The following is a 23,323-nucleotide window of genomic DNA, read 5'->3' on the forward strand; positions in this document are numbered from 1 at the left end:
GGTGGGAGGTTGGCGCCAGTGTTCGGCAGCGGAGCTGCCACCAGTGTGTGAATGTGTGTGTGATTGGAAGAAGGTCTGTGACTGTAAAGCGCTTTGTCCTTATAGGTAGAAAAGCGCTAAATAAGTATACGCCATTTACATTATAATCTAGTTAATGTACATTTTAAGGCACATTAAAATATTTCAAAGGCATAGATATTTTTTTGGACACTTTTTTTCTTTCTTGGAAAAAGCTCAAAAAATTTGACAAAGCTGAAAATGTGTGCATCTATAATTGTTCTGAACTGAATTAGAGTTATATCATGAAAAAGGAGTATTTGTGTGATACTAAAATGTCATCATAACAAAGACATATTTCTGGAAGCACCACGACGTTTAGGTCAAAATGACCCATAGAAATTTGAATTAGGTGAGTGCAAACTGAGACAGTTTTATCTTTTCTCAAAGCAATTAACATTCAAATTACGCGTGAAATCAACAGGTTTTTTTTTGCCAATGAAAACAAAAATCCACGCAACATATACTCTTTCTATTATCAAAATAGGTCCAAATTGACCAGGACATAGTAGGGGGATAAAAGGGATTATTTGGAGGCCAACCATGTTCATAAAACACTGGTTTAGACATCCTTTTTTTAAAAAAACACACATTTTTTCCCTGAATTTGCATTCTAAGCCTGTCCTAAAAGCTGCACATGTCTGCTTGGGGAATCACAATGTCACAGCGAGACCTCATTAAGCCAATTTGTACAAATGAGCAAAAGAGCATCAGCATGCAAGATGCACTTATGAGCGAGCTTGTCACATCAGTAATGAGCTAACTTCTCCTGTGCTGCACGCATTAAACATGATCCTTTAATCTTTGATTACTTAGCACTGCTTAAATGGCCCTGAAAGAATTAAAAAAAAAAAAAAAAACTAGAGTGAAAACTAACCAGCAGTCATGACAAAACATAAAAAATCTTTGGTAACACCGAGCATTTAACCCTGTCTGCCATTTCTTATTAGCTGCTGCTCACGAGTTAAATGAAAACCACACAAGCAGTCAAAGTCGTGGTTTCTTCCAGGCAGTTTTTCCACCCTTCAGCTGTCCAGTTTTGCCCGTTACGGCCCCCAGATTTCTGTTTTTGGATGACAGCGTTGGTCTCTCCCTTCTGTTTCGTTCTCCATCTGCCTCGAGCTTGTGCATCCTGAGATGCTGCCATGCTACACAGACTGTTTATGCCGGTGTGGGTACCGGATGTTCTCGGGTTGCCGGATGTTCTCGGGGTCCTTCAGGGTCCTTCCAATGAGTTATATCACTAAAGGAGACATCACGTGGTTCCTCATTGGAGGAGAGCACCGCCATCTTGGTGAGGACAAGTTTTGAAGACCAAACCACTTTTTATAACATTTAATAAAGAGCTCTGTTTTTACTTTCAATCACTTCATTATATGAAAAAGAAGAATGGCTTGAAATTGCTTAGTTTTGTTCAGAAATACAAACTTCACGAGTACCCCTAACTTAACTAGTATTAGACTATTTAGATTTTTTCTATGTTCCTTTATTTTATTTTACTTATGTTTTTATTTATTTGTGTGTTATGTTCATTGTTTCTTTTTTCCCCTCTATTCTTTATTTTCTATGTTAATATATTATGTTTGGCAATGGTGACTGATCTTCGAAGCAATATTCATTACATTGTTATTGTTCGTTGTTAACGTTAATGTCATTGTTAATGTATGATACCGCAATTGTCAATAAAGTTTTAAAAAAAACTTAGCGACGTTAACTCATTGGTCGTGGCAACTTACAGCCAATCAAATAGTGTGACGTCATCATTGGTCGAAGGACCCCGAAGGACCCCGAGAACATCCGGCAACCCGAGAACATCCGGTACCCACACCGTTCTAGCCTTTCGGTCAACTTCGACCAGTCTGCTGGTTTCCCTTGACCTTGTTTTCACTTCTCTTCTTACTTACCCATACATTTTAAAGTTTTCGTCTTGGTTATATAAAGGCATTTCACATGTGTCAATGTTGGAATTTTTTCTATGTGAACGAAGCTTTTTCTGAGTAATCCATCGGCTGCACTCCAGTACAACTTTTTCAAATCTAGTTTCTTGTCATATTAGAATTATTCCGATTTTGACACCATGAAAGAAAGCTGTCAATCTTCATTGATGTTGGATACCTCTCATTTTAGGTGTGAAATTGAAAAAAATGCAAATAAAAAAAAATGCCTGTTGACCACTATGGATCACTATAACATAGTCCTTTTTATAACCAATCTGAAAGAATTGTCCAAATAACAGGAACAAATCTTTTTTTTCATTTTTTTTATGGCAGACACAAAAAGAAATAAAGGGCTAAAATAGTTAAGCTTTGACCTTAACAGAAGTTAAGATATCACACTGCTGAAAATCTGTTGTTAAGCACAGCAGCGGTAGTGTGATTATTTGGGGTTGTTTTGGAGCGTTAAAGAGTATTGTATTTTTTAATCGAGTGTAATTAATTTATACTACAATTCAGTTCAATTTTAAAGCTCGATTTTTGGGTTACGGTTTTAACATACGGTTCGGTTCTAAACTATCACTATATCTTGGCCATTTTTACATAATTCTTAAAGAATAGACCAAATAACAGTAACAAGTCTTTAAAATGGCTAATATAGTCTAATCTTTGACCTCAACAAAAGCGATGGCATCACATTGTTGCCAATGCCAAAATCGTTGCTTTTAATAAACATTTTGTCTTAATAAAACTAGCTAAAGCAGACAGTTTTCTATATTTTTTTAAACTTTTTATATTTTTTCCGCCTGTTTTTCCAGCTAATTAAAATTTTTGACATTTGGCTTTGTTGAAATATTTTTGTTACGAACATAGTTTGATGGCTAGAAAATGGATATTGGCCTCTTGCTTGAATTTGAACCCTATAAACGAAAATTCAAATGTAAATTGATTAAATTATATGTGATTATTTATTATGGATATTGTCCCTATGCTAAATTTTACCTAGTTTAGAGAAAGTGGCCCTTTTAGGCGAACAATTATGTGGTGCCCTCTGTTGTATTAAATTTTTTTTTATCCTAAGATAAAATGTCCATCAAAGAACTTCTTCATTAGCAACTTTTAGACAGCATCAATGTCAAAATTCCAAAGGGATGCAAAAAGAGATGATAGAAACTGTGGGCAGGCTTACTCTGCCCCAACAGTCCCATCCACAACTGAGAATTTTTGATGAACTACTGTCACTCTGCAGAAACTGAGTCAGAGAAGCCAACACAAGTTTTTTTTTTTTTTTTTTTTCTATTTTGGCTCAAAACAATATAAAAAGACCACTAGGAAAGCTTTTACCATAGATCAAAAGATGATGGGAGTGGGACTCTAAATTAAAATAGGCGTGGACATTTATTTAAACATTTATATTATTTGCTCAGCTTGGGGAGTTCAAATGTTGGGGGGCCCCAGACATCTGCCCACCTTTTGCCTGATGGTAAGTCAGCCCCTGTTCATGACAGAGCTTTGTCCCAGTTTTTTAGTTTTTGGGCCCCAATGTAAAGAAAAGGAGCTGTCCAGCTTCCCTAACTGCTGAAATCTTACTTGCAAGGAAGCAGAGGAAGCATGTAGGCTGCAAAGGAGCTGTCCCAACCCTGCACAAGCAGCTGAAGAAAGAAGTACTGGTAAAGTAAAATTCAAAGTAGTTTTAGTGCTTTGTTGGACTTGGGTCAAGGTTTCGGGCGTGCCACAGCAAGACAACTCTGATTTCAGGGGATTTCTTTACAGGCACTCCAGCTGAAGACAGCTGTTTTAATATTTTTCCTCAAGGGAAGGACGGAAGAAAAAGAAAAAAAGAAAAACAAAGGATAAAAAAAAAAAAGCATCAGCACTGTGTTTTGCAAGTCAACACAGCACAACAGCCTTCACACGCGGCCTTGATATGGAAATAGCTCCGATTTGACAGCACAGCACTGGAGGCCTCCCTTATCCCCATCTAACACCAGAGGTGAGCTCTCTGTTTAAAAAGCAGATAAAGGAGAGAAAAAGAGGGAGTCCCTGAGCCATGGCTGTCCCCAAATCCCTCATCCAGACAAGCTTGATCTCCATTCGTAGACACATGCGGCTCTATTATGCTCGTGAATAGAGGATCCGCATTTGCCAAAGCTTGTTGCGTAGTTTCATCTAGAAGGAATGATGGGGAATGCAAGGAGAGAACACTGGATGCAACGAGGAAAAATCCTTGAGAACGCTATGAAAGCAGCATTATCTGTGACATTTAGAAAATGGGTAAAAACATCAGCAATTTTGACCCCCCCCCCGAAAAAAAAAAATATCACATAAATACATACAAGAGTGGAGTGACGGTCACACCACCCTTGGCAACACACATTCAATTTCCAATGACACTTCCAATGAAAAGTCAATGTGGGCACACGTAAAGGCACGTTTCAGGCTTCTGCATTCCAAAACCTTGCGTTCAGATGTAGCTACGCAAGTTTACAAAACGCGCGGCCATTGAACAAGTTACACAGTTTGACCAATTAGGGACTCAGATTTGGTCAGATTAAGCCAAACTTTGGTTATTACATGCGCTATTCTCATCCATGATCAATGTTCAAACAGTAGGCACTTCTGTGAATTAAAAGGGATGCCATCCATGCATCGCTACCAAATCTGAGTCCCTGATTGGTCAAAGTTCGACATGGTTCAACTTTAAACACTCCTTTCGATGTTAGATCAGTAGCTGGTCATTTTGTACGTAGAGTCTGAAAACATTGTTAGAAACTTGTTTCAATGAAACTCGAATTTGGATTGTGAAAGCCCAAAACGCGCATTCACATAGACTTTTCATTGAAAGTAGCTGCTTGAGCGAGGGATGTTTAAACCTAGCTCCACTCATGTTAAAAAATAAAGAAGGTTTTGTACTAAATAGCAGGTATGTGTGTGAATTTATTGAATGGGCATCAAATGTTCGGTGTGTCTGTGGCTTAGCAAGTACAGCAGCTTTGTGTAGTTTATGTGATGATTGAAAATTACACAAGAGTAATTCTGCAATTAAGCATTTAAGTTCTGATTTTACCTTAATTACTTCTATACACCATAATGCCAGAGTCTTTCCTTCGCTTAAACCCAACACAGATGAAGATACAAAAGGAGCAAAGAAAAAAAGGATCCCACCCAACGGGACGGATCCTTCTTTGCCGTGACAGTACATTAGCAAATCCACTTCCCCCCCCCAGGTCAAGCTGCTGTCAGAATGGGGAACGACTGATTAAGATGGATGTGTGTGGCCAAGACGAGGCAGAAACTGCCCGTGGTCGCCCTCCCCTTGTCTTGGACCTGACAGCTGTCTATTACACTTCAGGCTCTACCTGTAAATTACAGTAATAGGGGATGACAAGCGGCCTGGCCTACTCCGAGGCAAGGCCGCTCACTTGCATTGATGATATAACCATTGCAAACAACAAACAAGGTGAACGGCGTCTTTGGGAACTAGTTAAGGTTGTGGGATTTTCCGTGGCTCTACGCTTCTGGTGTATACGACACGCCAACAGAATCCAAAACTGAACAAAGGCCCGACCATGTGCACGCTGCACCAACCTGCACCCCGATCTTTGACTCTCTCCCCTGAATATAAAGTCTGATCTGCTGTCTAATGCTTCCAAGAAATGAGCCGTCTTCAAGGCCAGATCGATGGGCGATGGCGGCCATGCATAATTTGAAAAACCTCCTACGCACCTCGTGGTCTGGCTAAGTACCCGGCCAAGGTTTATCCCTTCAAGGTTTGCTCACTACTCCGGTTCAGCTCGTCAGAAAGAAAGGGCAATGAGGCTTTGGGATAAATTGTCTCAAAACAAGTGGAAGGTTCGGCATGAAAATGTGATGGAACTTTTTCAAAGAGAGAAAAGTGACTTTTCGTTGAACTCATTATGCTGATCTTTGTATGGAATTCTACAATCCAGCAGTCCCTCACTATATCACGGTTCACGTGTCGCGGTCTCGCTGACTTTTTTCAGTGCAATTCTGCATGCTTTGTTTTGTTTTCTTTTCCTTTTTTTTTACAGCACACCGTTTTCTGCATCCTGATCGGCTGTAGACCATTGTCAGCCATTGCTAAATTTACATAAATCTTCAAACGCAAACAGATCTCTCTTTTCATTCTAAAAATAATAGACATATCTTTCTATGAAGGTTTGAATAAATGGTTTAAATGGTTCATAAAGTGTGCAATGAAGCCTTAAAGCATTTATAATTAGAAATAATTTAGAATTCACCTGTTGCTGGTTGACAGGAAAAGTGGCTTTCGGTATCAAGTTTGCACTGATACGCAACACATTCCTAACGTAAAGAATTGCATAATGGCACAATGCCACCTTTGTCTACGACAGAGATAGGTGATTTATGTTGACTCCGTAAGCACTTCACTGCTGTAAAGTGTTGCATATAGAGTTACGTTAATTGCGTCAACGGTTGAAGAAATACAGTTGTTAAAAGGATATCAACACTGGACCTAAAGCTACAATGTTAAAGAGTTAAAGGACTACTGGGTTGCGATTTCTTTTGGTCATGCCAAATTAGCAAAAATAAATGGTCAAAACAAGCTTTTCTCATGATGATGTCATTAAAAAAAGGAAAGCCTTGCAAACAAAAGATTTTAGTTTAAAGTCCTTTCGTCTGGTTTTACGAAATGTATTGAACACTTTAAAACGTATTGAAAGTAAAGGTAAAAACAAAACAAACCCTAAGTCGTCTTACCTCTGTTTCCAGGAAGCGTCGCAATGCCCTCTTCTTCTTGATGCTTTTGCGGCGTGCATAAATCGCCACAGTGAGTGCCACAATAACAATGATAAACAATCCTCCAATGATTCCTGCTGCAATAAGAGGAGTCCTACGAACATAAAGAGAAACAATTAAATACATTTCTCTTTAAGTTATAAATAGGACATGGATTATCTTGAAATCAAAACACAACTTAAAAAAAAAGAAATGATGGAAAATTCTATGAATGGTTAGGTTTAGTTTGATCCTAGTTGAGCCATGTGGGGGGGAAAAAAGTCTCAAAATACCAAACAAGGAACATCCTGCCTTGTAACTTTTGGTTAGATAGGAAGGGCAGGAGAGTTCTACTCTTATACCTACTACAATACAGCTTCCACAGAGTCGAAAGCTAAAAGTATAAGAAACAGAACTGCTCTGAAACAGAACACCAATGGGGGATCTTCCTCTGTGCGTGTTCTCCCCGTGCTTGGATTGGTTTTCTCCCGGGACTCCAGCTTCCTCCCATCGTCCAAAAACATTCTTCATAAGATAACAGATTACTCTAAAATGTCCCTGGGTGTGAATGTGAGCGTGCATGGGTGTGTGCTTGTGGCCCTGCAACAGACTGGCGACCTGTCCAGGATGCCCACACGCGGCCGGGATAGGCTCCAGCAGCCCCGTGACCCCGAAAGGGACAAAATCAGGTTTAGAAGATGAATGTGAATATTTAGCTCTTCCCACTGTTCTTTCCCAGCGCTAAGTTTTCATCCATCCATCAATTTCCTTAACCCGCTTTATCCCTTTCAGGGCTGCCAAAGCCTACCCTGGATATTATTGGGCAAAGGTGTTCTGGACAGAAAATCACAGGGTCAGGATCACACACCTTAAGTTCACATTCACACCTAGGGACAATTTAAGGGTAATCAATCAACAGATGAAGCATGTTTTTGAAAGCCGTAGCGCCCAGAAAAAACCCACGCTTGCATGTGGAGAATACGCAAGACGATCCCAGCCGGGATTTGAACTATGGCCTTATTGCTGAGGTAAAAGGGTCAACCACTGCACCACCGTACAACCCCACTAACATTTCAAAGACTATTTGAAATTTTGAGAGTCTAATTACTTTATCGCGATTGTATCCATTTTTTATCAAAAAGAGAATAAAGGTCCTTTTTATCTTCCAAGCTTGTCCTACACGGTAATACCACTTGTTCCGCACTCAACTACACTCTCATTCTGGCAGTTTTGGCCATGACTCTCAAATATATGTGACTTGAGTTCTGTTAAAAGTAAAATAATTCCCCCAAAAATGAGCAATCAAAAGTCCCTGCCCTTCAAATATTGCTTTTTTTGTCGTCAGAGGGGAAAATTCTGCTGAACAGAAGCTTAAAGGTCGGATGTTAAAAGCTCTTTCTCTGCTCTAATGACAGCACTAATGCATCTGCCATTTCCATACCTCTTGCACTTGCTGATACTGTTACATCGACGCTTTATTAGGCTTCTTTCATTACTCTTTGTCCTCATCCTTTACACTTGTTTCCACCTATCTATACTCCATTTTCAACCTCTCTCCGGAGCCCAAATCTCCTCTGCTCCTCTTTAAAGCACAACAATATGGCGGAAAATGACATATGTTTGGACCTCTGTGCTTGAAAAGTCGATCAATTAAAGGAGGCCATTAGCTGTTAATAGAAAACTTGTGGATGGTGGTGGCACAGTTGAGCAAGATAAAAAAAAATCTAAAAGTATTATTATGAACCACTTTATGTTTTACAGTTTACCACTTAAACCTTTTGTAGCAACAAAAAAAATAAGAAATGAAATGAAAAAAGATGAAATTCTAGATTTAGCTCTTGTCGGTTTAAAAAACAGTGAAGCAATCTGCTCCAAAAGTAGTCCAGGATTTAAGGAATGATCCAAGATAAGTTATGATAACGATAAATTCCCTATTTTAAGCACAATATTAAGCTTACCATTTATTACCATTATTTTATCCATGGATTTCTGAGACCCCTATCTCATTAACATGATCCTTAAACACTCATTGCAAATAACTTTGTCCATGTTTCGTGCCCTGTGGTGCATTATCTTTCCACTAGGGGCAGTAAAATGGCTTTGACTGCTCATTTCAAAATGGCTGCTTCCATGAAATTTCAAAAACATTTTGGGCGGGATTTTTTTTTTGCAAATTTTAAAACTTTATGGAGAAAATAGTCCATCTATTTTTAAACGACAATGTGCTTTATTAAATGGATGTAAAATGTATTGATAATAAATTTGTTATATTACAGTTACACCATTTTAAAAATGTATCAAATCGGAGACAGTGGGTAAATAGTGTTTTTGCATCGTGGCTATCATTGTTGTGAGCAAAAACGTATGAAATCACCCGATGTATACTACCCGAAACAATTTACATCTTATTAAAAATGGTATTGCATTTTTCCGTGAATATCATGCAAGGGTTTAATAAACATCTCAATTTCAAAAAGTTAGATTTTCTGTCAGTTCTTTGATGTAGTGGGCTTTACAAGGTTTGGGGGCAAACAGAAGCCAATACATGTTATGACCATTTCAATGTAATGCCTGTGATATTGATATTAAACTTTTTGTGAGAGAGGATAGCACTTTATACTTTGAAATTGTGTATCATCTCTAAACAAGGGAAGACAAAAAAATCTTTTTTTAAAATGGTGGAGACCATAAAAACTAAAGACTCCAAATTTAGCTAACCCATCCAAACCCCCAAATCCCCCAAAAAACAGACAAACAAACAAAAACTTTAGCAAAGCTTGGTTAATTTCGGAGGCAGTAAAGGTGACCATAGGTTGTAACAGGTGAACCTAAAATGTGGTTGACTACGTCATTCCCTTGTCCAACAGTAATTTATAACCAGCAACCGTGTTTTATACAAGAAACATCAATCTTAACAAGTAGCGCTCAAATCTATGGTAGCCCCCCCCCCCCCCCCCCCCAGCTCTACATAACAAATGTATCTGGAGATCCTTACCTGTCCATCATCCCAACACAATCCTGAATTCTTGGCCCGATGCACCTGGAGGGCATGAAAAGCAGAAAATAAAATAATAAATCAGGGACAGGTTTTGAGAACGTCTGGTGTTGTCTTCTTTCCACGTCAATCAGCTGTCTGTGGTCAGAGACATGCGGTGGAGCGAACACAGTCAACCACATGTCAGCGTCACACAAGGAGGGGTGTGTTCGCTGCAGGGCATTTCTTCTGGTTTTTTGGAATGTTAAAGAATTGGTTGATTTAGAAACACTCTGCATTGGGTGTTAGAGTTTTCTTACACTAAGAGGCATTTCGGACAAACAGAAATCCCATGTTTACCCACCATGTGAAAACCTATTAAAAACATAAATTGTAAAAAGAACAGTCAGCTGTTGAGAACAGTTTTGCGTGGAAATCGATAAGATTTCTTTGTTTAACTTTTCTGAAAAGCAAGAGTGACGTATCAGGTGTGATGTGTGCCCCCATATTCTGTTTCCCAATTTGTCTCAAACTACTGTAGGAAACACTTGAGGTTGCAGTTTCGCAAAAAACCCACCAGGGGCTGTTTAAGAAGGGAGCAATTTCCCACTGATACCAAAGTCCTTTTTTAAACATGTTCTTGGAAATCATTTTCTTTTCACCGAATGTTTTTCATCTGTAGTGCAAGATATTCAAGGTATAAACTGGCCGAAAAGATGCCTCAATAAAAGTAAGCGATTCATGCCGGCCCCCACATTGACCGTCCAAAACTGTTAATCGCCAGATTCCTCCAAGCTCACAGGTATGGACTTTGAACAAGCTCCATTCTTATTCATTAGAGTGGTTACCATAGAAATGATGACTTAAACCAATCAGTCTTTACCGACGTCTGGTTCCAATATGGTATTCTCCATCTAGGGAAAAAAAATGGCTACTGAATTAAATCCATTTAGTTGGGGCCGAAAGTCAGCCATTGTCTATGGGTGACATCACGTTCGCTCAGTTCAGTTCTCCTATACAATCAAAGGTTGAATCAAAAATGTACTTGATGGTAACTGAATTTTGTCCCTTTTTATCCTCTTTTCAAATGAAATAATAGATAAATATGAAAGCAAGATGGACAGTAGTGTGTTAATTTCCTTTTCATTACAGATCTTCAAAGGTCTCAATCGATTCCTGGAATTATGTTGTTTCATATATAAACCTGTGATTTCAGATGTTAAAGAATTTGATGGGATTTTTTTCAAATTTGCGAGCAATATGCTTTCAGTTGGATTTGAGTCTCATAATAAATGAAATGCTTGATTTTTAAGAAATAAAATTGAATCGATTTTAAAATGTTTTCGTTGAGTTGTGTCATAGAAGTAAATAGATTTCCAATATATCTTATTTAATTATGAATCCACTAGTCTATCCACTGATCACAGTGTGTTTAAAGTCAGAGATAAAAATGTATTTATATTTACATTTAAAGAACAACTGTTCTTAGTCAACCTTGCTCTGTTACAATTCATGCAACAACTGAATACATCTTGCCAGTTCTAAAGAACTAAAAAAAAAAAAAAAGAAAAAGTAAATATCAGGACTAATCCTGGGCAAATGCTTTAATAACTACATGAGTTTGTACTCTTTTGTCCATTTTAAGAAAAATAAAAAGTCCAGTTCCAGCCTGTAGAAGTGATTTCCTCATCAAAATACTGACTTGTAGACAACGGTTCTTGCCGGAGATGGGGACTTGGACTTGATACTTCACCCTTAAGTCTCACAAGTCTCTTATTCATTTTAAATGTATGCTTTTAAGACCTAAGACTCGACTTTACATTACAGTTGAAAACCTCACTTGGATTTATCACTAAAGACTTGAGACTTGGGCGTAGTGGTTAGTGCTCCCACCTCACAGCGAGAAGTCCCTGGTTCATTTGCCTGTTGGGACTTTTTTGTGTGGAGTATGCATATTCTTTTCGTAAATGGGTTATCTTCGGGGACTCGAGTTTCCTCACATAGCCACAAAAAAACAGGCTTCATAGGTTGATTGGTTACTTTAAATTGTCCCAAGGTGTGTGATTGTGTGTACCCCACTTTCGCCCAACGATAGCTGGGTGGCCCAATCATTCCAGTGACCCCTAAAATAATTCAGTTGGTCTGAAGATAGATGGCCTGGACATTTGACTTGAAATCAAATCAAAAGACTTTTGACTTGACTTAAAGTTATCACCAAAGACTCGAGACCTGACAAAATGTTACAGCTGAGGACTTACAACTTGATTTAAATTCATCACCAAAGACATGACTTGACTTGAAGTTACAGTTGAAGACTTGTAACTTGACTTGGATTTATCACTAAAGACTTGGTACCTCGCTTAAATTTATCACCAAATACTTGAAGTTCAGGCTTAGGACTTGTTACTTGACTTGGAATGATTACCAAAGACTTGAGACTTGATTTGGATTGATTACCAAAGACTTGAGACTGTGGATAGAATTCTGGCTTGACTTGGATTCATCACCAAACACACAAGACTTGACTTGAAATTAAAACAAGGACTTCTTCAGACTTGACTTAAGGCCCGTACACACCGGGACGAATATTCACCAGCGTTTTTCGCCACGTTTTTTGTGTTCACACCCAGGCGATTTTCGCTGACGATGAGCCGAGTCAACATGTAATTTCATTCCCTGACATTAGATGGCGCTTAATGTAAAACAGAAATACCCCCTGTACACAAAGTGGCGCTGCACAACTTTACGCTTCTTAAAGTTGCTTTTCACTCAGAAGAAGAGAGCAAGTATTTACGCGCTTGTCAGAATCAAACAAAGAAAACATGAATATTTCAAGCACCAGTAGCTCCAGTTCCGGCGGTGAAGAAATTATTGTTCTGTTGAATGATGAAAGACGCCGGAAAAGACGTCGATTTTGGGTACATCCCTTAGTTACGGGAAGAGAAGAACATGGGGAGTTTCATCGACTGGTACAAGATCTGAAAATCTATCATGAGCGTTTTCGGGGATATTTTAGAATGTCCGTCAGTGAGTGCATCTTCTTTGTATTATTTCTTCACGGCAGTGTAGACGCTACTTCTTCGCCGTGACGTATGTGTGCTCAGCAAGACAGTTTTGTGTTTGAGCGCCCCCAAGTTGTGTTTAACTTTAACTTCAGAAGCTCCAGACACGTGAGCAAAAGCGCCATTCTCATTGGTCGTATAGTTTTAGATGCGGCGCATCAAACCAAAAAAACAAGCCCAAGGCGTTTTTTTAAAAAAATGACGCTTTTACGCGTGGCGTTTTTCGCGTCGGTGTGCACACTCACATTGGTGCCCTTTGTTTAGTCACGAGGCGTTAAACGTCGGCGAATATCACGCGCGAAATTCATCCCGGTGTGTACGGGCCTTTAGACTTGCAAAAAAGGGACTTGGGAGGACGTCTCTGGTTCTACCTGAGAAATTTTGGTAATCCACTTTTAACTTTATTTCCATGGCATCATAGGATGTTTTCTTCCTAGGACTTAAGTCTGGCTACTTTGATTGTAGAACTTGACTGGTGCTCCATTTAGCAGCCAACTTTCTCAGTATTATGTCTTCACAAGTACCACCAAGCAAAAATATCATGATATTTCAGAGGCATTTTTTTAAACTTCCACATTGGGTATCAAGGTCAGCAAACAGACTTTATAACTACTAATAACTTAAAAAGAAATGTAACTATCTGTCAGCATCATTTAAATTGCATGTAATGCTCTGGATGCAGATGCCAAAGCATTTTTGGCTCTCAGCTTCCCAGTTAGATTAGCCGTTTTCTGTCAATCATCCAGAGCAAAATAAACATTCAAAGAAATTATCAGAAGTCTAACTTTGCCTAAAAGATTCATGATGATACAATTTCGCCTAGAACTGTCAGCGTATTGAAGATGATTTGAATAATTTCTTCAAAACAAGCGGATGACATTTTTCCATGATACATAGGCGGGAAATACTTTCCATCTAATACTTGACAGGCACTGACTAGTGGAAGTTCTAAAGTAGTGACTACGGTAAATAAAGGGAGGCTTTAAGCAGCCAAAAGACTTATAGCTGCAAATATTTCCCCCAAGAGCAAAAAAGAGTGAAAAAGGAAAAGGGTTTATTGACTTTCCATTGATTAAGTAGCCATAGGCAAATCCTGATCACATATCTTAGCCTCAAAGCATCCTTCAAATCTTGATAGTTTAAAATCCTTTTTCAAAAAACATTTTCTTTTAATGTAGAACAATGTGCTTTACTTTTAGGTGAATTTAAAGTTCAAAGGCTTCCTTTTTTCCGTCAAATGGAAACTGCATGCATGGTTCTGTCTCGCTGTTGATAACACATCTATCACTGAGAGGCGTTGTGCGAGCAGGACGTGATTAAGGCCCGCTCCTCATTAATTCTGGACACTTGATTGGAGAGCTTGAACTAGAAAATAGATTTTGTGCGTGTGTTTGGGTGTTTGTGGGACCAAGCTATTACCACACACAATCGATGACTTTATAAAAAATTAAGAAAATAAAAGAAAACAACCTTTGGTGCTTTAAACAACAAAGGCAACTTATTTCTCACTGCTAACTTTTAGAAGAAAACTTTACCTTGATGACGCACTCCGATGAAAACTTTATTTTTGCCGTTTTTAACATTTATATTTCACAAAATCAATATATTTCTACACCAGTGACACAATAGTCCGGCCAACTTGGAGGGAAATTGCAATGGACTACATTCTTTCTGCAGAAACTTTGTCCTAAAAAATGATGCAGGGTTTAAGGATTTTGGTTAAAAATGGTATTCATAATTAGAAAACCACTGGGCAGCCTTTTAAAATAGATCAAAAGATGATTGGAGTGGGACTTTAGGTGTTTTTTGATGGTGATTTTCTCTTTTTACTCTGTCTGGCTATTTTGAATATTTACTACCAATCACTTCCAAATTTGCAAGGTTGCAGGCATCAGAAAACGAGAAAAAAAGGGCAGGTTGGCATAGGTACTAGGGAAAAAAAGGACATGGCTCCCACCCTGTCTTTATGATGAGATGTGACAGAGCCCAGTGGAATCACGCTCAAGATAATGCTGCAGAATGGCTTGCATCTGTGACACGTTTTGCTTTCCTCTTCCTAAATCTGCTTCAATAACTCTCACCAAGGAACTGCAATAACACAAAATGAGCCCCTGCCATGTCGGAGACAGATAAATTAAGTCCCTCTCTTCCTAAGATAGTCTCACTAACCCTGTTGCTAGGTTTCGGAGCCCTAACTTCGTTTGTACAGACCACCGATGAGGTCCCTTTCAGCTCCTTACCCATCATTATCTTTTTAATCTCTGACAATGGCTGGATGTTCAGCTGCTTCCCTGATGGTGAGTCCCCACTTTTGTTTGAGTAAAAAGAAAGAAAAAGGCTCAGCCTTCAAGTTACACACAGATCTTTGAAGAAGTTGTTTCTGTATCAAAGTTTTTTTCAGTATATAGGGAGTCAAGCTTATTCTTTTGTCATGGGGTTTCTATAGGTTTAAGGCTCCAAAACTGATGGGCAACATGTGTTTCTCCTTACAACAGCTGCAATTGATGCTTGTTCATTATTTAGACTATCCAACGTAACTCTAAAATAGACAAACACACAAAAAGCTTTGCTTGCATATTTATGACCGCAAAACTCAACGCAATTGGTGTCCCCACATCAATCAATACCACTGTCCCGTTAAATGTCTGTAACATGGGTAGTAAAACACATCCATGTCAACCTTTGTCAAATTTCAAAGACTTGAGTTAATTGCCAAATTACCAAAAAATAAAAATCTGAATGACGCGCCTCTGTCTCACCAACTAGAGGTATAACGCTTTGTTCACACCAGGCTCTGAATTGGTCCAAGGTACGGCTTCCATTACAAAGTGTAAGTAAACTCATGCATGTGTATATTTCGGAGTTCCGCATTTAAAACACTTTATGCATCTCTATGCAAGGCTCTATGTACAAAACGTGCAGCCATTGAATGCATAATGACTTTATTAAAGTTAAACGAGTTGAACTTTTACCAATCAGAGACTAAGATTTGGTAATGTCTAATGGGTAGCGTCCTTTTCAAGACACAGAAGTGCCAACCATTTGAAAATTGATCACAAAGGAGAAATTAATTATTGGGGTTTGTGCCGGACCGGAATGATATAGTCTTTCACAGATTGGGATAGAGCTGTGAAAGAAAAGGCCGGGAGCAAAATTCACAATATTTCCACTACTTTGCCATTTTGCACCAATCAGGAGTTCTCAAAGTGTGGTCCGAGGGCCAATGGCGGCCCACAAGAGGAGTATTTGTGGCCCTCAATAAAAGAGGGCCACAAGGTTCCTTTGAGAAAAAAAAACATTGTGTTGGCGTGAAGAAAAGGCGCTTTCAGGCTAAGTGGACAAATGCTTAGTTTGTCGTACCTCATGGGCTGCATAAAGTCATGTACCTGATTTGCAAGCAGGTAAATGCAATGCTCAAAGTATTCAATATAAATCATCACTATGTTACAATTCATAAAAACTATGACAAATTTACCGGCGAGGAGAGCAGCAATAAGCTCCAACAAATACAAAGAGGCTATGGTGCACAGCAGATGTTCACAAAATTGGCTAAATCCAGTCAAGCTGTGACAGAAGCTCGCTACGTTGTGGCGTTGGAAATGGCCCGGTGTAGCAAGGGGAGATTGTAAAAGAATGTCTGCTGAAAGTAGCTGACATTGTTTGTCCAGAGCAAAAGAAAAGGTTTGAAGAAATAAGTCTATCAAATGGTACAAATACTAGACAAGTAGAAGATCTAGGCAGCAACCTCCGACCGCACTTGAGAAAACATCTGGAGGGCCTGGTTAACTGTACAAATGACACTTGGTCATTAAAGTTATTAAAAACAACTTTTTCTGTTCAACCAATTTTGTTTTTTCACCAAAATTGGCCCCCAGCTCTAATGTCAAGTTCTTAGTTTGGCCCTCCGCTTCAAAAACTTTAAGAAACCCTGGCCTATACAAACTGTGAGTAAATGCGCTTGTATTGGGTAGCAACAGACTTGTATAAACACCATAAGCTAAAAGCATGTTTAAAAACCTGCATTTAGTGCGTCTTGAACGCGCTACACAAGCCCGGTGTGCACGTCTTAAGAGTTTAGTACAACCTGTTGCTTGCAGCCTGTCGGTAGACAAAAAATGTGCACGAACATTCTTACTCTACGGGTTCACGAAGCGGCCTACGACCATACTCATTTGTATCTCCGTGCCTCGTACAAGTTCACCTATTTTATGCCCATAAGGCTTTTCAAGGAAATCATGGCCACTACTAACTTCTGAGGTTAGATACTATTTGTCCTAAAAGCATCTAGTTTTGGTAAGGCAGAAAACAGCTTTCTCTGAAGATGACACCAATTGGACTACCAATTTTATTTTTTTTATCTGACTGTATTATTGGGGAAACAGCAAATCAAAAATCTTGATACAAAGTAGAGTCACAAAAATGTCCTCAGACATTGACCATCCCAAGAGTAAAAAAAAAAAAGGACATAGTTGCAATGGACTTTTTAGTAGTTTGGAGGGGATTAAATGAGACAGAAATTTTGACTTTTAAGCAATTTTAGCACATCAGTAATCTAAAGTGAGATTTAGGTCTTGATGACCTGTTCTTTTTTATAATACTGTCCCCATTTGATTCTCCAAAACACACTTGAACCCTGTTTTTACATCACATGCAAATTTCATCAATTGCTTATAACACATTTCTTCATTGCAACCTAGATGCCTCTACCTCAAACAGAGGTTTGTCTTTCTTTCTTTGTGTTGCCTTTCAGCCTAAACCTGCTTTTTTATGTAGGAAAAAAAAACAGTAAATTCTGCACCAATCTGTTCATGAAGCTAACCAAGGCAAATTTGGCCCCTTCCAAACCTCCCATGGATACATCTCTTGTTCGCAGACAATAGTTTCAGCCTCTCCTTTATTCACAGCCAGCTGTTCCTTTCTGCTTCTTTAAGTTTCCCTGCTTGAACATCCCTTGCCTTCATTTCTTCGCTCTTCTTCCCGTTTGTCACCACCTGTTCCCTTATTTTTGATAAATCTTTTTCATCCGACCTGCTGCTTGGGAGTTGAACCAAGGACCTCAAAGTTACCTTTTATGAGACAAAAGAATGGACTTTATGTTGAAAACCTGTTTTTTGTGTGTGTGCCTAATTCCTCACCCCTGGGTGCAGTTGACATGGCAGGGATGGCATTCGTTGTTGGCCTTGGCGTATTTGAAGATGAAACTGTTGGCGCCCTGCAACCCGTCAGGGCACTTCTCCACGCAGTTGGGCCCGTCTTTGAAATTGAGGCATTTCACGCATTGGTCTGGGCCCTGTGAAGGGAGAAGAAAGGAAGAGGGATGAGACGTGTCATGAAGAGGTGACAGACGAAGGGAGAATGCAGAGTAAAAAAAAAAAAAAAGTGTAGAAGGATGAGACGGGTAAACGAACAAAGACAGATGGAGAAAAATGGTTGGATGAGGGAAATAAAATTATGGAAATTGGAATGGGAAAAGGGGAGACAAAAGGTTGGGGGAGAAAAAAAAGGAATATACGAGCAGATTGAGAAGAAGTGAACAAAATCAAATTTGAATCTGGCAAATCACGTCAATTTGCTCACTTCCTATTACAGCTAATTTATCTGGCAGGACCCACGTGAATTCCATTCAGTCATTTATAATGTGGTGGGCAAATTGCATAGAGCTCATTCTGTGGCAATCCTGACAAAATTGTCAAAATGTGTAAGAAATCAGGTCATTTCATGTGGTGGCAAGCGGCAACTTCGGCAACCTCGGCACCTCGGAACCTCTGAACTTACAATTCTGCAAAGTGTTTTGTTTGTGTAAGCCAGGAGGCAGCTGGGAGTTTTCATATCACTGCTAATGATGACCACAGCGACCTGACGGACGGCTTCTCGCAGTCAGACGCTTCCAGGCATTCGGTAAACAGTCTTCTTTTGCGTGTCTGCGCACACACATGTGACCGCACCTACTGCTTTTGAAAAAATAAGTGCAAGTAAATACATACATCCAGGCGCACCCACATGTCTGAAAGTGTCCAAGCGTGTCCGTGTACGCTGTATGCATGAGTATGTGTATGTTAAGGCGCCTTTGGATGATTGACTCTGGTGTTATTTACTACTCAGCTGTGACCAGCATCTCAACGTCAGCAGTCTGTGCGCATCACGGGAAAGTCGCTCTCTTTTCATCTCTCATTTTCCTTCTCAGGGGACCGTCAGAAAAGGTTAGTCACACAATCACAAGCCTTACTGGAATCAGTCATGCAGCCCATTAAATACAGCTTCCAATGGTGTATCCCCGCAAATGCAAAATTGGCTTTTGCAGGACACCAGTTCTTTAAAAGATTATTTCTTTTTCCAAGCTACGCTTCAAATAAGGATTTAGATGTTTTTTTAAACGCCATCCCTTTAAAAATCTTTCCCTTTCTTATATTAACTGGGGCTTAGGCTTAAAGCAGATAAATTCAGCATTAGTACTTGTTATAGTCTTCATATAATATATTCTTCATAAAAAAAAGAAAGCGAGATACTTTTGAACATTTTTGGGAGTTCCCAGTTAGAGTAGCATCAACATTGACTGAGTAAAGCCTTTTTTTCCACTGAGCGGTAAATCATGGTCTAGTCCGGTATTTTGAGAGTTTCCAATATGTAATGGGCCCATTAAGCTGGACTCAGCTGTACCATTTTTGGTCCCCCATTGGTTGCAAGGCCATAGAAAAATGGCGGCACTACTGTTGAAACCCGTTGATTGGCTGAAGGTCATTACGACAAAAGGAGGCACAGAGAAAGCAGCTTTATTCCTCTTTGCCGCCCGCAATCTTCTATCAAACAACATTAAATGTTTTGTATGTACGAAGTACCAAAAGCCAAGCGGGGAAAACAAAAAAAAAAGAGTTGCAGCATGACCTCCATTTTTGTTGGTAGCTTCAACCCGTTTCCACTCAATACTTTGCGTAGAAACGCTCAATTGAATAGCAGACCGGACCGGTCCCGACTGCACAGTGGAAACCAGGCTTAGGAGAACAGGACTGAGTGGAGGTTATATCACCCACAGACAAGGGCTTACTTTAGGCTCAAATTAATGTAGGTCAATCCAGTGGTTATTGTTTTCACCATAAGGACCTCACCATATTGGAACCATACAAAGTCAGTAAGCAGTGACTGGTTCAAGTTGGGATGACTCAACATTTTTTTCGCCATCGCTCTCGCCAATCAGTAATGAGCTTGTTGGACAGCAACACCCTATCATTTGCAAGCAGGCTCGAGAAAATCCGGTTGTGTTCGAATTCCCTCACTACTTCTTCACTATTTTGTAGAGCTGTCCGAATCTATAACATAAATATCCCGTGCCCTAGAAAATTCTTTGAAAAACTAGTATGCATCGATGCTCCGAGATTGGTGGATATAGACTGTAATACATTGTTTGAACAATTTTTTATTTTAAAATGTTTTATTTATAGTATGTTTCTAAAACCATTCATATTTTTATGAACACAGGGAATTAAAATATTTGTAAAATGTTTATACTTACTTGGTTTATACCTTGGCAAATGGTTGATGTTCTATTTATATAGCAAGCCCATGTTAAAATAAAGTATGTAAAAAATAGAATGACTGAGTAATAGTTGTTTATTTCTCTAGTGGATTATAAGAGTTTTGCTTCTTCGGACCACCCACTTCCTGTTTGGAATGCAATAGGGGAGGGGTTATGAGCATTAACTGCATGAAAAGGCTGTAGTTAGCATTGCACTAACAAAGATATTAGACGTTTTAATTTGAATTAAATTTTCAATTTGCAGGCGAAAAAAAAACTTTACTTTCATATTTGCTGATTTGCCTTAATTTTCTTTTAACCCTTCCAAAAAAAATTGTAATTCTGTTTTTTAAATGAATTTTCTCTTGGGTATGGGATTTATCAAAATAAATTCTGTAAATATAAAAACATACTCATTTAAAATTATACAAATTTGACTATAGTATAGCCAATAATATTTATGTAAAAATAGTTTTGATCAAGCGACCATCTAGTAAGGTCTTTGAAAACATGTGGGCCTTAGATTAGCTCAAGTGTGCTTTTTTACACAAGTTGGGGTTAAAAAAAAATCCTGTACAGCTTTCCCGATTTAACATCAGTTTTTTTTTATTTTTAAAGTTCCGTAGAATGATTTGTACCATCACATAGATTAAGAAAATTTGTTGAACCAACATTTCTATTCGCATCAACTTTGCTTTTATTTCAAAGCATTTAATAAGCATTTTAGTCTGTAGATGGCATTCAACATGAAAAGGTTTTTATGTTGTATATCCAAGCAATTTAGATTATTTTTATAACTGAAATAATAAAGCGGCCTTAATGCAAGTTTAGAAAGTAATTTGGCTGTCCCATCTTTGAAAGGATGTGCCCTCTACAGCAGCAGCAGAAGCAGTTTATCATACTTACCATGAACCCTACTATTCACCTTTCTAAATACCATTTATATCTGCTGAAATCTGTACTAAACTGGTTTTAGTGAAGGGGAAAAAAGGCCCGTAAAATAAAGATACTCCACACACCAAATGCAATTGGGCCTACAGTGGTCTATAGAGATGATTCCAGATCATTTCAGTTTAAAGTTTAATTTAGACACAGGTTAGTCTTACCTGTCCAAGACATGTCAAGCTGTTCCCATCCATTTTCTCACACTGACTGTCGCACTCCAGGCACACAGAACCATTGGCAAACTCTCGCACTTCCCTGATAAAAAACATGGAAATACAAATAGAGATAGGAGGTTTAAAAAACATCGAGGGGTTAGACAGAAACTGAGGGACATTATGAATGCTTGGCTAAAGCTTATAGTTGCTTATTGTCAAGAGGAGGTACTGCACTTGGAATTAGAACAAAGTAGAGGAACTTTTGGACGAGGACGGAACAGGTCACAGATTGAAAATGAGTCAACCCTTTAACACAGGAACTTTCACTGGTGATGCCTAAATAACGCTTGCTCTTCGACACACTGTCACTCTTAAACTGTTTACGGGATAATATGAATCAGTTGATTCTGATGCATAAAAATCTGCTTTTTATTTCAGGTTTGCACCGATATGCCACTCATTATTTCTGTAAACTGTGCATATTGGTTACACAGGTGTTTTTCTCCCCTTCAGAATCTGTTGGAGTAACGTTAATTGTAAATACGGTTAAAGAGTTACGGTAGGCCAAAGAATGTCAATACTGGAGCTAAAGCTCTGGTGTTAATAAAGGGTTCAAGACATTTGATTTTTACATTTTTGTCGAAGAATCAACCAGTTTGTGCAAATATAAATGGACTTAGAGGTATAATGATTTATCAGTTTAATCGATAAATCGTTTTATTTTCCTGCGATCCAACCAGATTGGATCGATTTTAGGTCAGTGAATTGGATCATTAAAAATTAACCAATATCGACTATAAATCCAATCGTCAACCACAAATTATGATATGGATCAAATTGTTGGTAAAATAAATCTTTACGTGCCTAAATAGACATAAAGGTGTTTGAGCCATGTTGATTTTTTTCTTTACTTTTAAAAGGAATACTATAGAACAATGTATTTGGTGTTGAGTGTACACAGTGGGTTGATTTTTTTGCAACGCCCCGGGTCATACTCTATAATCCCCTAGTCTGCCTTGTATGTGTGTCTTCGATCCATATGTTTCCGACTCGTATGCGTCTGAATCAGCAAATTATCTCTTCTTTTTGAAGTGGGACATCTCTGGAAGTTGCTTGCCGTCAATAGCACCCGATTAAAACTACTTTTCACATCAGAGCTATCGATCGACCACTGCAAAGGATGCGCGCCCTCAGAGCGGGATTTCCAAACAAAACCCGCTTCTCAGAGTGACGGGATAATGAGGATGACTCGGTATGTCTGTGAGACTTGTTTGTTTTACCATCTGATGCTGCCGGGGTGTGAAAAAAAAAAAAAAAGTAAACAGACTCCCTTCTTTTAAGCAGGATTTATGTGATCTGGCACTGAGAACTTTATATCTCCTGCGGGTATGTGCCTTTTTCTGCATCTTCTTGTGGGGAATGTGCAATGGAAATATTTTAAACACAGCAGATAGGGAATCTTTGGGGGGAAAAAATTAGATATTGTGAGTCTGGAACTGCATCGCTTTAAAGAAAGACAAAAGTGATGATAGAATGCCAACTTTCTCTCTTGCTCATTGTCAAATCGTTGCTTTCTTTGAATGCTTTGCTCTGTGTAGTTTGTCTTAGACAAATAGAGCATATGCAAGGATCGTCCGACTATTAAAAATGTTTACAAAAGGCTCCAAAGAGACTCCATTACAGTTTTCTCTTGCCTTTCATTCCCTTGTTCCAAAATAAATTAGATTTATCTCCTTGAAGCTCTGTCAATTGGAATCCTTAAAGGAAGGACTGGGCAGTAGAGAGATATATTGGTAGTTGAGTTCAGTAGGGGGAAAAACAGAGTAGAGAATGGAGGAGGACAAAGACCTCTGCAGCGGTGCTCTCCGGGGTCATTTCCATTCCGTCAAAGCCGTTCCTCCTGATTGGCTCCCTTCACGGCTAGG

The 23,323-nt window shown here is 38.9% G+C and overlaps 1 protein-coding gene across 8 annotated transcripts in view; it reads right to left on the bottom strand.

The window, feature by feature from the left end:
• si:ch73-383l1.1 (receptor tyrosine-protein kinase erbB-4) overlaps nucleotides 1–23,323 on the bottom strand; it is a 350,557-nt gene that overhangs the window by 59,183 nt on the left and 268,051 nt on the right. For all 8 annotated transcript variants that reach the window (XM_078933265.1, XM_023964991.2, XM_023964982.2 and 5 more), the window contains exons 14-17: nucleotides 21,405–21,498; nucleotides 17,924–18,078; nucleotides 9,748–9,792; nucleotides 6,735–6,867 (exon numbers count right to left, since the gene is read on the bottom strand). In XM_078933265.1, coding sequence (XP_078789391.1) covers nucleotides 6,735–6,867; nucleotides 9,748–9,792; nucleotides 17,924–18,078; nucleotides 21,405–21,498 — 427 coding nt within the window. The remainder of the gene's footprint in view (nucleotides 1–6,734; nucleotides 6,868–9,747; nucleotides 9,793–17,923; nucleotides 18,079–21,404; nucleotides 21,499–23,323) is intronic.

This window comes from Oryzias latipes, chromosome 2 (genome assembly GCF_053564925.1).
Source record: "Oryzias latipes strain Hd-rR chromosome 2, Olatipes_Hd-rR_3.1".
Taxonomy (NCBI): Eukaryota; Metazoa; Chordata; class Actinopteri; order Beloniformes; family Adrianichthyidae; genus Oryzias; species Oryzias latipes.